This window comes from Octopus sinensis, linkage group LG24, assembly GCF_006345805.1.
Source record: "Octopus sinensis linkage group LG24, ASM634580v1, whole genome shotgun sequence".
NCBI classification, from domain to species: domain Eukaryota; kingdom Metazoa; phylum Mollusca; class Cephalopoda; order Octopoda; family Octopodidae; genus Octopus; species Octopus sinensis.
In genome coordinates, this window is record NC_043020.1 from 1708953 (window position 1) to 1724741 (window position 15789).

General features: G+C 37.7%; 1 protein-coding gene across 2 annotated transcripts in view; it reads left to right on the forward strand.

The window, feature by feature from the left end:
- LOC118767744 (protocadherin 18-like) overlaps window positions 1-15789 on the forward strand; it is a 33181-nt gene that overhangs the window by 14522 nt on the left and 2870 nt on the right. For both annotated transcript variants that reach the window (XM_036512826.1, XM_036512827.1), the window contains exons 4-11: window positions 207-370; window positions 1672-1734; window positions 3564-3647; window positions 5238-5345; window positions 6666-6791; window positions 13116-13277; window positions 13593-13677; window positions 14562-14668. In XM_036512826.1, the coding sequence (XP_036368719.1) occupies window positions 207-370; window positions 1672-1734; window positions 3564-3647; window positions 5238-5345; window positions 6666-6791; window positions 13116-13277; window positions 13593-13677; window positions 14562-14668 (899 nt within the window). The remainder of the gene's footprint in view (window positions 1-206; window positions 371-1671; window positions 1735-3563; window positions 3648-5237; window positions 5346-6665; window positions 6792-13115; window positions 13278-13592; window positions 13678-14561; window positions 14669-15789) is intronic.

Genomic DNA, 15789 nt, shown 5'->3' on the forward strand with positions numbered 1-15789 from the left:
AATAGAATTTTTGAGTCCGCTTTCTGCTGAACTTGACTTTGTCGTTCATCCTTACGGGGTCAATAAAATAGAAACCAATTGAGGACGGGGGTCAATGAAACCGACTTAACCACCCCCACGAAATGCTGGCCTTATACCAAAATTTGAAACTAAAACTAGGGAAAAAAGAATTAATTTCTTTTCGTGTTTTTAATTTCCATTGACAGGAACAGTTATTCTGAAAATACCGTTTAACAGAAAAGAAAAATGGGAGTTTCAAGAAGAAGAACCGTTTGGCTATCTTGAAATGAACACAACAGCAAGCGGAGATCATGTGATCACATTTATCCAGTCACCTGACTTAGAAGAAATAAACCAGAAAGATTCCAAGGTACGTATTATCGACAAAGAAAAATGGTAAAACTTGAAAGTAAATTCGAGTGAGAAAGTAGTTCCGTTTATTAGATGTTGCCATTTTCATTAAGGTATGGGATATATTTCTTTGGGGCAATCATTCTGACTCTTTGGACTGTAGGTTCGAATACCAGAGAAGTCAATTTTATCTTTCTTCCTTTCGGGTCGATACATTAAGTAGTAGTCTTGCACTGCAGTCTATCCAGCTCGTATTTTTTTCTTTCTGTCTCATTATTTCTCCAAATTTCTTGAAACTATCGCTCGTATTCTCTCTTAGAGAGGGATCAGCTCCACCATATCTACAGAGTACCCAAGGCATCACGACACCTACAATATTTATCAAGATATATGTGTGTGTATGTATGCGTGTGTATGTTTGTGTATGTGTGTATGTGTACACACACACACGTAAGTATATATGTTGTATTATAATATATATATATGTGTGTATAAGGCAGCGAGCTGGCAGACTCGTTAGCCCAACGGACGAAATGCTAAGCAGTGTTTTGTCTGTCTTTACGTTCTGAGTTCAAATTCCGCCGGGGTTAACTTTGCCGTTCATCTTTTCAGGCTCGATAAATTAAGTACCAGTTGCGTATTGGTGTCAATGTAATCGACTCCCCCCCAAAAAAATTTCGAGCCTTGTGCCTAGAGTAGAAAAGAATATATATATATATGTGTGTAAACACTATAGGGAGGGGGCCTCAAATTTGGGGGATAGGGCTAATCGATCCTCGGTATTCAACTGGTACTTCTTTTATCGACGTGTAAGGATGAATGCAAAGTTGACATCGCCGGAATATGGACTCAGTACATAAAGACGGACGAAATGCTGCTAAGTATTTTCCTAAGTATTTTCCCCAAAATACTAACGATTTTGGCATCTCACCTTTATACATACATACATACATACATACATACATACATACATACATACATACATACTTACATACAAGCACGCATGCATATATGCTTGTCTGTCGCAGGGTCACTCATTTTCGCCTGCTGAGTGGACTGGAACAACTTGAAGTGCTTTGCTAAAGAACACAACGCATTGTCCGGTTCAGGGACCGAGGTCACAATTTTACGATCAAGGGACGTAACCACACCCTAAACTCTGATCGAAATGCCTCCATGCGTTAAAAGGCCTTCCTGAATAAATGGTTAATAAAAATAACTGTAAAATCTAAAAACTGTTTATTTTATAATTTTACCATTTCAAGGATTTCGTCTCGTTTTACTTCATTTTCTCCACTTTTTGTATTTCTTTTACAACAGGAACCTGTCATAGAATCTTTGAAATACACACTTAACTGCACAGAGGACGGCATGACTCACACGGTAAGGCTTCACCATTATTTTACGACGAGGTCTTGCGTTCGATTCAATCTCGTTTCCTACTAATGTTGTTATTAAACTGAAAGAAGCCCCTTATATATGTGTGTGTATGTGTGTGTTTGCCCCCTACCATCGCTTGACAACCAATGTTGGTGTGTTTACACCCCTGTAACTTAGCAATCCGGCTAAAGAAAACCGATAAGTACTAGGCTTACAAAGAATAAGTCCTGGGGTCGATTTATTTGACTAAACACCCTTTAAGACGGTGCTCCAGCAAGGCCGCAGCCAAATGACTGAAAGAATAAAAGAATAAAATTAAAAAATAAATATATATGTACACACACACACACACACACACACACAAACACACACACGCATGCATGAAACATATATTTTAATCCACCGTCTGGAAGATTTAGGGACATCAAATGAGAAGGATGAAAATATCTGCTCATTTATATAAGCTATAGGTTGTAATACGGAGAGTGTCTGAATATTATGTGCAGCACCATATAGCACAAAATCCAGTTTTTCAACAAATATTTGCCGAGAGTAAATACTTGTTAAATGCTGTCACTTAAGCAAATATTTCCTGAAAAACTGGAATTTCATACAAACTCCGGACTACTTGGTTCTATGTTTAATAGTCACACACGCTTTATATCACTTCCTTTTTCTACACAGGCGAACAGATTTTCGTTCTTTCTTCTATTTTCATAATCCTGGACCGTCCATTCGCAATGGATTAACCTACCATTATGTGTAGATGGTTGAGTCTCTCTGTATTTACATACATACATACATACATACATACATACAGATATATATATATATATATATATATATATGTGTGTGTGTGTGTGTGTGTGTGTGTGTGTGTACATATATACATATATATAGGGAGTGTTTACGAAAAAAATAAAAGACGAGGACAGGTGGTGTAGAAAACAAACAGATGTATTAGTATAACGCTCAGGAATAGAAAAAGTCTTTTACGTTTCGAACCTACGCTCTTCTACAAGAAGGGACACAGAAAAAAACAAGGAGAAAAACAAGGAGAGAAAAAAATGTGTGTAGTGGCTAACGATCTATATATATATTAATTGATAATACTGCACTAATTTCGCCTCAGTCGGGACCCAATTATATATCCGAACTTAATTTATTCTCGTAGTATTTCTTTTCTTTCTAATTTTATTTTTATCATTATATATTTTCCCCATTGCTTTTTCTTATTTGGATAGAAAATTCACAAAAATGTCACTTCTATTGATTTTTTTAATGGCTTTGCGGGGTAACTGGGGAAATGTAAAAATGTGCACGACCACCCTTGGACGGTTTTGAATGAACATAGAAAGTACGAGCCCTCTAACTGAAAAATTGTCGATTTGCATAAAGGACACGCACACAGACAGACATTTTGCCGTTTATATATAGAGAGATTTAGGTTAATGTAGAAATATTCCTGGTATCATAGTGAGAATCTGATCAAAAAAATTTGCAATAAAAAAAGTATTTCAAATATAAATAAAATAGAAGTAAACAAAAATAAACATTATTTTCTATCTTACTGTTAGTTTTCTTACATGTTGAAAAATAAAAATTTATTCTTTAGTATATTATTGTTAATATTTTGACTTACATATATATAGGGGCACCAAAATCTTCCAGGCCCTCTATGGGTCTTAATCAGGCCCTGTTTGTAGGAATATAATTTATGATCTTGGAAATACGGTATATGACTTTATGTATTTATTTGTTTATGACACAAGCTGAATTTGGTAGTTCGTGTAGAATTTGCATTAATTATGTTAATTACATTTGTCTTTCAGTACAAGCAAAGTGTAGCTATTGCTGATGTCAATGAAAAGCGGCCGTATTTTACAATGTCATCTTACGCCACTGATATTGATGAGGTATGCATCACCCTGTATAGAATAACATGTGTGTATATATGTGTGTATAAATGTATGCATGTATATATATATATATATGCGTGTGTGTGCGTGTGTTTACACATACACATTATCTATTTATTGATCTACTCTCTCTCTCTCTATATATATATATATATGTATGTATGTATGTATGTATGTATGTATGTATGTATGTATGTATGTATGTATGTATGCATGCATGTATTATGTATGTATGTATGAATAAGCGCTCACGCACATTAGGAAAAAACTTCTTACAAGAAGGTTAATAACACCCTGGTAAAAGATTTTATAACGTTTTTTAAAAAATGTTTTTAAAAATCCCTTTTGTACGTAAAAAACTGTATTAAGTAATTTTCACAGAGACTTTCAAAAATATATATATACACGTGTGTGTTTGTGTGTGTGTGTATACATACATATAGGCAAATTTGTCGTTGTAAATGAAACTAAATTTGAAAAACTTGTAATTGTTTAAAATAAATATATTTACATATATACCACACTAGTTTCAATAATATTTTTTGTTTAGCAATGGTAAAAATTTAGAATTATGAATTAGAAAAACATGTTGAAAAATTTCGATGTTGAGAAGTTTAGATGTTCATAACAGTTAATAATATTAAAACTGTGCATCAATTTGTTTGAATGTACAAAGCTCATTAGAGTTAGTAGTGGTCGACAAGAAATTAATAGTGTTGTTGTTGTAGTTATTACTGTTATTATTATTACTGATATTTTAAGGCGGCGAGCCGGAAGAATCTTTAGCACGCAGGATACAATGCTTGGCGGTATTTCGTCCGTCTTTACGTTCTGAGTTCAAATTCCGCCGAGGTCGACTTTGCCTTTCATCCTTTCGGGGATCAATAAATTAAGGATCAGTTGCGTACTGGGGTCGATTTAATCAACTATCGCCCCTCCCCTCAAACTTCAGGCCTTGTGCTTATAGTAGAAAGGATTATTACTGATGTTGTTAAGGCAACGAGCTGGCAAGATCGTTAGCACGCCGGACAATATGCTTAGCGGTATTTCGTCCGTCTTTACGGTCAGTTTAGTCCATTTAACCCTTCCTCTAAAACTGCTGAACTTGTGCCTTTAATAGAAAGGATTATTATTATTGTTGTTGTTGTTGTTTTTAAGGTGGTAAGCTGGCAGAATCGTCAACAGGCCGGACAAAATGATTAGTGACATTTCATCCGTCTTTACGTTCTGAGTTCAAATTCTGGCGAGATCGACTCTGCCTTTTATTCTTCGGGGTCGATAAAATAAGTACCAGTTATGCACTGGGGTCGATGTTATCGACTTAATACCTTTGTCTATCCTTGTTTGTCCCCTCTATGTATAACCTCTTGTGGGTAGTAAAGAAATAGGTATTTCGTCTGCCGCTTCGTTCTGAGTTCAATTTCCGCCGAGGTCGATTTTGTCTTTCATCCTTTCGGTGTTGATAAAATAAATACCTGTTGAATACAGGGGTCGATGTAGTCAATGTAACCCCTCTCCCGATCATACAGGCCTTCTGCCAATAACGTTAAACGATTCTTATTGTTGTTGCTGTTACTTTCATTTCAGTTAACGATGCCTGGAAGCATCATTTTCACTCTAAACGATAAGGCTATAGATGATGACATCACCGGGAGTATCGCGCTGTTTCGTCTTCATCCTTACAACGACAGCGAGGTGAGTAACGTCCGTTATTTTCAACTGGAACACTCCTCCCCCCCGCTAAATTTATCACTCGTGTCTTCATCCATCAGTTCATTTATTCATTAATCGATTCCTTCACTCACCTATGGATCAAATCATCCATTTCACTACGTTCGATGTAATCGATATACCTTCTTTCTCCACCTCAATATTTCAGGCCTTATGGCAACAGGAGAAAAAAAATTTTCATTCGTTCATTCATTCGTACATTTATTTATTCATCACTCATTCATCACTCATTCATCACATCATTCGTACATTTATTCATATTCGTACATTTATTCATCATTCATTCGTACATTTATTTATTCATCACTCATTCATCACTCATTCATCACATCATTCGTACATTTATTCATATTCGTACATTTATTTATTCATCACTCATTCATCACATCATTCATCACATCATTCGTACATTTATTCATATTCGTACATTTATTCACCATTCATTCGTACATTTATTTATTCATCACTCATTCATCACATCATTCATCACTCATTCATCTATTGATCTAGTGATTCATTCATTGATCTGTTCATTCATCAACTGATTCCTTCTCTCATATACAGGTACATCCAGCCACTTAGTTATTCCCTCACTCATTCATTCATTCATACATAACATTCATTCATCAATTGATCCATTCTTCTCCTCGTGTAAAGATTCGTTCATAGTAATCCATTTTTTATTCACTCATTCGTTCATTCATTCATTTATTGATCCCTCGATTGATTGATCGATTCAGTCGTTGAAACGTTCTCTCGTGTATTGATCCATTCACCAATTAGATTATTCATTCCTTCATTCAAATACCCATTACTCATTCATCAATTGATCCATTGACTCATTCATCAATTGATCCATCGACTCATTCTTTAACCCATCCATCCGTTCATTCATTCACTCATTCACTTATTAAATCATTCACCCATGTATAGAACCAAACAACTATTACTCATTCTCTCTTTCATTCATTCATACAGTCACTAGCGCTTCATTCACCGATTGATTCATTCATTGAGTAATTTATTGGTTCCTTCATTCTTCTATCAATCACTCAATTAACTCCTTCATTACTTTATTCATTCATTCACCCATTCTTCATACACACTTATTGTTTCCTTTACTAATTCATTCCATCTTTCATTCACTTCTACATTCACAAAGCCCGGATAAAATGCAGTTCTGCATTTTGTCCGGCGCATTGATATCTCTCTAACTTTCCTCCTATGTTTTTGCCATATTTCATTTTATTTTTTTGACTTATTGATTTCTTTTACCCCATGTAGGTCGATGGAAGAGGAAAGTTCTCCCTGTCAGCTGGAGGGCGGGAAATCATCCTTACGGAAGTCCTTGACTATGACACAATGTGGCCAACTGGGTCTACGCACTACATCCTCAACATATCTGTACAGGTGAGTGAGGTTTTGTCCAAGGTACTTAGTCCACACTATTCGATAAGGAGCATAGGGCCGGTTTCCTGGTTTCCCTGACGTATTAATTCCTCCTTAGAAGGGACGCTGATCCGTCACGGGATTACTCGTCTCTACCAGCTGAGTGGACTAGGGCAATGTGAAATGAAGTGTTTTGCTCAAGGACATAACGAATCGCCCTGTCCAGGAATCGAAACCACAATCTTACCATCATAAGTTCAATACCCTAACCCCTAAGCCACATACCTCCATACACATCTATCTATCTATCTATCTATCTATCTATCTATCTATCTATCTATCTATCTATCTATCTATCTGTCTGTCTATATCTGTTCGCTAGAGTTATCAGTAACTCGCTCCAGTTCGCAATAAAAAAAATGATAAGTGATAATCAGTCACTGATCTTGCAACAAGCAAAGCAGCTAGTTAGAAGATCTCTATAAGAGATGAAAGTAGGAACAGTGGGAGGCGTCCTCTTGGGGTTTAAAAAATGGTCGTAACTTCAGTTCGTACGGAACAGTCATGTTCCGTACTCTTTTACTCTTCTACTTGTTTCAGTCATTTGACTGCGGCCATGCTGGAGCATCGCCTTTAGTCGAACAAATCGACTCCAGGACTTATTCTTTGGAAGCCTAGTACTTATTCTATCGTTCTCTTTTTACCGAACCGCTATGTTACGGGGACGTAAACACATCAGCATCGGTTGTCAAGCGATGTTGGGTGGGGACAATCGCAGACACAAACATATACACATACATATATATACATATATATATATATATATATATATATACAGATGCAGCACGGACTTTGTCAGTGAACAGGTCGCGGATTTTAGCGACGAAAATATTTTGACAAATTAAACTTAAATGTTGGAGTGAATCGAACGGCTTTTGTGTGTTTCTTAAATGGCTTATAAACACCTTCCACGCTGCAATTGTTTTCGTTTCAGCACACGATCTCAGATCAAATTACTTGCTATGCGAGTACATCTCCGTAATATATATATATATATATATATATATATATATATACATACATATATATATATATACGACGGGCTTATTTCAGTTTTTTATTTACCAAATCCACTCACAAGGCTTTGGTTGGCCGAGGCTATAGTAGAAGACACTTGCCCAAGGGTGCCACGCAGTAGGACTGAACCTGGAACCACGAGGTTCGTAAGCAAGCTACTTACCACACAGCCACTCTTGCGCCTCAAACATCACTTCTCAGAAGTAAGTGAAAATATCGAAGTGGATTTGGTTGCTAGAGACTGTATAAAGCCTTCTGGTGGAGGGTTGGCGGGCTGGAGGGTTGGCGGGCTGGAGGGTTGGCAGGCTGGAGGGCTGGAGGGCACACGGTGCAGCGAGTTCAGAATGTTAATGAGGAGACTATCTGGTGCTTATTTTGATGTCAGTGATGGAAGTAAACAAATATTTTAGATGAAAATCCCGAGAGTAAGAAAACAAGCGTTGATCCGCTGCGGAGACAGGAATTAACCGACCCCAAAGACCGCGCGCCCGTGTGTGTGTGTGTGTGTGTGTGTTATTGATTATGTGAGTATCTATATGTGTGTGTGTGTTCATGTCTGCGCATGTGTATATTTGTGCGTTTAGCTGTGTGTTTGAGTGTGTATATGAAAGCGGGGAGTTTTTAAACTGGTTCACCCGTATCATCTCATACATTGAAGAAAGTGGCTTTAGGTAAAAGCGGGGTAGGGGACAGAGAGAGAAAGAGACAAGAGAGAGAGGGGGGAGGTCGAAATCAATGATGGGGAGGAGAAATAGGGACACTAAAAAAGAAACTAATTAAGAAAAATATAAAGAAATAAAATATGAGACAAAACGAAAGAAAGAGAGAAAGAAAGAAGGAAAGAAAGAAAGAAGGAAAGAAAGAAAGAAAGAAGGAAAGAAAGAAAGAAAGAAAGAAAGAAAGAGAGAAAGGAGGAAAGAAGGAAAGAAAGAAAGAAGGAAAAAAGAAAGAGGTTGGGGCAGAGAGACGCAGGAAAATGAAAGAGAGACAGAAAGAGTGAACGAGAGAGAGAGGAAGACAGAGAGGTGGGGAGAGAGAAGCAGAATGAGTGAGACACAGTAAAAGAGAGTCAGAAATAGAGCGAGAGAGAGAGTAAGTTTGAAAGAGAACGAGAGAGAGATGACGAATGAGCATGAATGAAAATAAAAAATAGAGTGAATTAGTATGGAGGGATGAGGGGGAAGGAAGAGAGAGAGAGCGAGAGAGAAAGAGAGAGAGAGAGAGAGACTATAGTTTCACCCAATTGACAAACGGACAGACAGACAGAGAGCAGTTAAGTAGTAAGGCCCAATAAAGAGATTGTAAATCTGTCCGAAGACGTTGGTCTTCTGGATAGAATCCTCACCATTTCAAGAATGTCTTTGAAGGAAATATTTCATTTTATAGGACGAGATGTGGTATGTATGTATATATATATGTATGTATGTATGTATGTGCAAGTATGTTTGTATGTATGTATGTATGTATGAATGTATGTATGTATGTATGTATGTGCAAGTATGTTTGTATGTATATATGTATGTGTGTGTGTATGTATGTATGTATGTATGAATGTATGTATGTATGTGTGTATGTATGTGTGTATGTATGTATGTATGTATGTATGTATGCATGCATGAATGTATGTGTGTATGTATGTACGTATGAATGCATGTATGTATGTATGTATATATGTATGTGTGTGTGTATGTATGTATGTATGTATGAATGTATGTATGTATGTATGTATGTATGTATGAATGTATGTATGTATGTATGTATGTATGTATGTATGTATGTATGTATGTATGAATGTATGTATGTATGTATGTATGTATGAATGTATGTATGTATGAATGTATGTATGTATGTGTGTATTTCCAAGTATGTATGCATGCATGTATGTATGTATGTATGCATGCATGTATGTATGTATGTATGTATGTATGTATGTATGTGCAAGTATGTTTGTATCTGTTTGTCTTTTGTATGAGTGTGTGTATGTGTATGCATATATGTAAGTATGCGTATCATGTATGTCACTAGGTGTATTTGTGAGGGCGCGTGCATGTGAATGTGTGTATCTATGTGCGTTTATACATGCTTGTGCGTCTGTGTGCTTCTGTTGTTTCCGTGCGTGTCTGTATGTGTGTGTGTGTGGTGTTTGTGATGCTAATGTGTATGTGTGTGCCTATTTATGTATGTATTTTTGCATGCGTGTGCATATATGTTACTGTCGCTATGTGTGATTATGTACATATGTGTATGTGCGCATGTGCGTATGTAGATGTGTTTGTGTGTGTGTGTGTGTGCATGTGTGCGTGTATGTGTGTGTGTATGTGTGTGTGCATGTGTGTGTGTGTTGTGTGTGTGTGTGTGTTGTAGATTGGATATTTCAGGGCCCAGTATATGAGGAATCTGTTATGCGTCTCCCTGTCATCCGTGGAACGTGTGAAGGGACATTCTGGGGGGATAGAGCTTTCTACTGAACCAACCAGGAAAAATAATCCCCAATTCTGCACTTTAGAGGGTCTTCAACTTTGTGATGTACTAAGACGGTGACTAGATACTCACGTGTCGTCCTTATCATCGCCAGAGTAAAGAAGCAAAAAGAAAATAGAGCACCGTTTCTACATGCGTATATGTATGCATGTATATATGTATGCGTGTATATATGTATGTGTTTATATGTGTGTGTGTGTGTGTGTGTGTGTGTGTGTGTGTGTGTGTGTGTGTGTGTATGTGGTTAAGTGAGATTGAGGTAAAAGCCTTGTAGATGCTGTGCAAAGCTCGTCCACACTTATCGGCTACCTGATGCCATCATGCAATATAAATATTACTAGTTTTATTTGTCTACTTTTTATCTATGCATTCTGTATCGTCATTGCATGTGTATAATATATATGGTTATATATATATTATACACATACACACACACACACACACACACATTTATACCTTTTATATGTTCTTTTACTTGTTTCGGCCATTTGAATGCGGCCATGCTAGAGCATCGCCTTGAATGGTTTTAGTCGAACAATATGATGCCATGTGTAGCTGCGTATGCTGTAGTGTTTCTCTTGTTTCAAATACGTGTCAGTGTTTTTCGGGGGCGTCGGGTGGTGGATGGTTTTACCATCAATCAAACAAAATATAACCCTGCATGTTTGTATGTATATGTGTGTGTGTGTGTGTACGTGCTTTTTCTTTTTGTTCGTTTTTAATTATTCAAATTCTTCCTCTGAGGAAGCAGCTGGTTTCTAACAAAGATTCAAAGTTCCATCGTTGGACTGTAGATAATAAAAACGTCACATTTTAAACTTACGAAAAGTCTTGCATCTTTTTACTGTTCCGCTTACAGTTTGTATATTGTAATGTGTGGGTTTCTTTTTTGAAAAGCCTTGCTTATCCAGATTGTCACTTAGGCATTTCCCCACAAAACTAAGTGTACCAATTATTGATGGTGTAAATGTAAATATATAATCTGGATACAGTAGCCGAAAGAATCGAAACAGTTGTCTATAGCTAACCTCTTTCACTTTGATTTTCAAAGAGATGTTCACATAAGCAGGGCATCTGACCTTTATGACAGTACTACCTTCTGAGTTCAAATTTCGCCTTTCATCCTTTCGATTAAATAAGTACCAGTTACGCACTGGGGTCGATATAATCGACTTAATCCTTTTGTCTGCCCTTGTTTGTCCTTTCTGTGTTTAGCCCCTTGTGGGTAGTAAAGAAATAGGTACATACAATTTCTTGTCTGTCCCAAATAACAATATCCGGCCCGTTATGTTTATGTTTGAGAGATGTTTTGATGGAAATGTTCCACCAATAGTCCTCCTGTTAATATTTGTGTATGTATTCAATAACAGGAGGATGCTCTATATTTTCTTTCAGGAAAATCTTTTTACCGAAAGTCATTGTATATTGTTTTCGCGACTACATCGTGTCGCATGGGGAAGCAGGATTTTGATGACATTTTTGGGTCAGCTGCTAATCACGCGTGTGACTTCTTCCACAGAAATATGACATATTCTACATTTTCGATTGCATCTTGGAACACCAAAGGCTTTCCTGTCTCTTTTATTTATAATGTATTTCAGAGCAATCTTCAGTTTTGGGGTTGCAAATGCAGAGCCTTCAGCGCGGCGAGCTGGCAGAAACGTTAGCACGCCGGGCGAAATGCTAAGCGGTTTTTCGTCTGCTGTTACGTTCTGAGTTCAAATCCCGCTGAGGTCGACTTTGGCTTTCATCCTTTCGGGGTCGATTAAATAAGTACCAGTTACGCACTGGGGTCGATATAATCGACTTAATCCGTTTGTCTGTCCTTGTTTGTTCTCTCTGTGTTTAGCCCCCTGTGGGTAGTAAAGAAAAAAAAATGCAGAGCCTTCGAAGTGTGATGCGATGCAGCAATCACGAGTTCAAGAGACGCTTCGCTTCATGTCAATTTATCTTCGGCAAAGATACCCATGTATAGTTTTTTTTCTTTTGTATGCTGAGAGTTTCACATCCGGATATTCTTTGACGTATGTTAACCCGGCTATTTTGGGGTTATACGGAAGGTCATCAGAAAGAGAGTGCTTCTTGAGGGGCCGGCAGCCGAAACGTTGGGTATTGTTCTCTTCACTCTACAGCACAAAGTCAATGCATTTATTTTTGTTGCTGATATATATATATATATATACGCCATAAGACGCCATGATAGATCGTTAGCCACTACACACATTTTTTCTCTCTTTTTTTCTCTCTTTTTTCTCTCCTTTTTTTCTCTCCCTGTTTCTCTCCGTGTCCCTTTCTGTAGAAGAGCGTAGGCTCGAAACGTAAAAGACTTTTTCTATTCCTGAGCGTTATTCTAATACATCTGTTTGTTTTGTACACCACCTGTCTTCGTCTTTTGCTTTTTTCGTAAACTCTCCGTATATATATATATATATATATATATATATATATATAATATATATATATAGAGAGAGAGAGAGAGAGAGAGAGTATACGACATTCGAAGGCTGTCTGTTCTGATCTCAAACCTCTCTGTCTCCTTCATATCTTCTGTGGAGATTTGCAGTTGATGTCGGTATCTTGCGGGTTTTAACGTCTATGGGGTGGATTTTCTTATACAGACCAATCAAGTACCCGAGATGTTGGAATCGGCACCGGTGCTGCCAAAGCCTTGTGAGACATTATCCTGCTGTAAGAGGAAAATTCCAAATGTTATATTTTTGTACGTACACATAAATGTATGTATGTATGTATGTATGTATGTATAATTTTATCTTCTGTTTCTTTCAGGATAACGGTTATCCGAGTAGCCGGGTGGCATTCACGACATTAGCCATCCGTATAACCGATGCTGATGATCAAGGACCTGCCTTCGTCTACCCGAAATGTCCCTTGGCTAATAACTTTTGCATCACTCCGGCCTACATTGCTTACGTACAAAGTAATAGTACAGTAAGTACAACTCTCGTTGGTTTTGTATTCTGATTTTTTTCCCTATGGGGCTATGTGAAATTAAATAAGTACCAGTTGAGTACTGGGGTCGATGTAATCGATCCACAAAAAACTGCTGGCCTCGTGCCAAAATTTGAAATCACTATAATAGTGATAATTAACGCATGGTCGATTCAGAAAGAAAATGGCTTATCGTTTCGCGTTCAAATCTCACCGAAGGGCAACTTTTCATATTTCTTTTTATTTCTACAACATTTCCCAATAATATGGTATCATAGATGAAAACATAAAGTTCTTTTTTTCATTTATCCACAGGGTACTCTGCACGTTTATCCGGGTTCAATTCAAGCCGAGGACAAAGATGTCGTTAAAAATAACATCCTTTACAGCATAATGGAAGGTACGCCAGAGTTGGTTTCTCTTTGCTTGATGTTGTTGTTGTTGTTGTTGTTGTTAACCCTGAGACAATTATCGAGCTGATCTATTATCAATAATATTTTCACCATGACCTTATGTGTAGGGTTCCTCGATTGGCCTTACATGGCGGTCATACTCTCCCGATATTTTCCGCTTTATCTTACAGGCCATGCTCTGATATGATTTCGTTCGTTTTCAATGCAAACCATCAAATATATGCTGTCTTTATAATGCTCTTGTAGCAAATAATCCTTTTTACTGAAATTTTGGCGGAGGGCCCAGTCGATTACATCGACCCCAGTGTTTTACTGGTGCTTAATTTATAGACCTCGAAAGGATGAAAGGCAAAGTCTACCTCGCGAAATTTGAACTCAGAACGTAACGGCAGCCGAAATAGCGCTAAGCATTTCACCCGGCGTGCTAACGATTCTGCTAGCTCACTATATTTCTTGTAGCAAATAATAATGAAGATGTTGGTTTCAAATTTTGGCACATGGACATCAATTCCGTGAGAGGCGCGAGTCGTTTGCATCGACTCCTAGAACTCAGCTGGTATTTATTTTATCGACTCCGAAAGGATGAAAGGCAAAGTCGACCTCCGCAGAATTTGAACTCAGAAAGAAAAGACGGAAGAAATGCTGCTAAGCAATTTGTTCGACGCGCTAATGACTCTGCTAGCACGCTGTCTTAAACATTCTTGTTTATAAGAATTAGGGAAGGAAGGAAGGGCAGTCACTTTCACGTTAATTTCACGAGCCGGCTGTTCTCTTGACCGGATCAACTGGATCCCCAATCGTCGTAATCGACGGAGTACCACTTGTGTTGATTGAATTTTCTCTAATCTTTCGCCTTAATTTCATATTCTAGTCCTGCCTCCGCGTTACACACAATATTTCTGGATAAACTCAAGAACTGGGCAAATAACGCAGCTCCGAAACATCCAAGGAAGTCATAATGTCAGTCTTGCCATTAATGTGAGTATCAGCGTATTTTCCAACGTTAAAACCGTCATTTCATCGAGAACTCCAGAGCTGTGTGTGTGTGACTGTCTGTCTGTCTGTGTCTCTGTGTAATCCTCTTTCACGTTCCTTGCAATAACATCATTATTAGCATCATTGTTATCGTCGCTATCATCATTTCTATTCTCTCTCTTTTACTTGTTTCAGTCATTTGACTGCGGCCATGCTGGAGCACCGCCTTTAGTCGAGCAAATCGACCCCGGGACTTATTCTTTGTAAGCCCAGTACTTATTCTATTGGTCTCTTTTGCCGAACCGCTAAGTGGCGGGGACGTAAACACACCAGCATCGGTTGTCAAGCAATGCTAGGGGGACAAACACAAACACACACACACGTACATATATATATATATATTATATATATATATATATATATATATATACGACAGGCTTTTTTCAGTTTCCGTCTACCAAATCCACTCACAAGGCATTGGTTGGCCCGGGGCTATAGCAGAAGACACTTGCCCAAGATGCCACGCAGTGGGACTGAACCCAGAACCATGTAGTTGGTTAGCAAGCTACTTACCACACAGCCACTCCTGCACACAAAACAGCATATAATAGAATGCTGTTTGCACGGCTGGGATATATATATTAAGGCAAGCAGCCCAGCATGCTTTGTATTTTCCACTGCGAATACTGAGGAGGTAAAGCCACTGTATTACGACAAATAGCTTATTGCTTGCGTAATAATGACAATCGTTTTCCTGAAACACGTGCATGTTTTATATCAGATAAAATACCAACTACATTTTCTATGTTTATTATTACTTTCATATAAAGTGGCCCAAATTCTATTGGGAGGATCGGTGACCTTTGTCTTACTGCGCTGTGTATATGAGTAGTGTGTAAGACTTTCTACTGAGCCCAAAAACCTTACGAACGTTTTATTAATTGTAGAACGTAGCTTATTCATTCAAAACGATGTGTAAAACCATGGATAAATTTCTTAAAGTCTTTCAACGTTATATTTAATATTAGAATATTGTTCTTTAATATTAGGCAAAGGACTGAGACCAGACTGCTTGTTGCCCACACACGCAAAAGAAAATTGATGGGCCACAACGATATATAAAT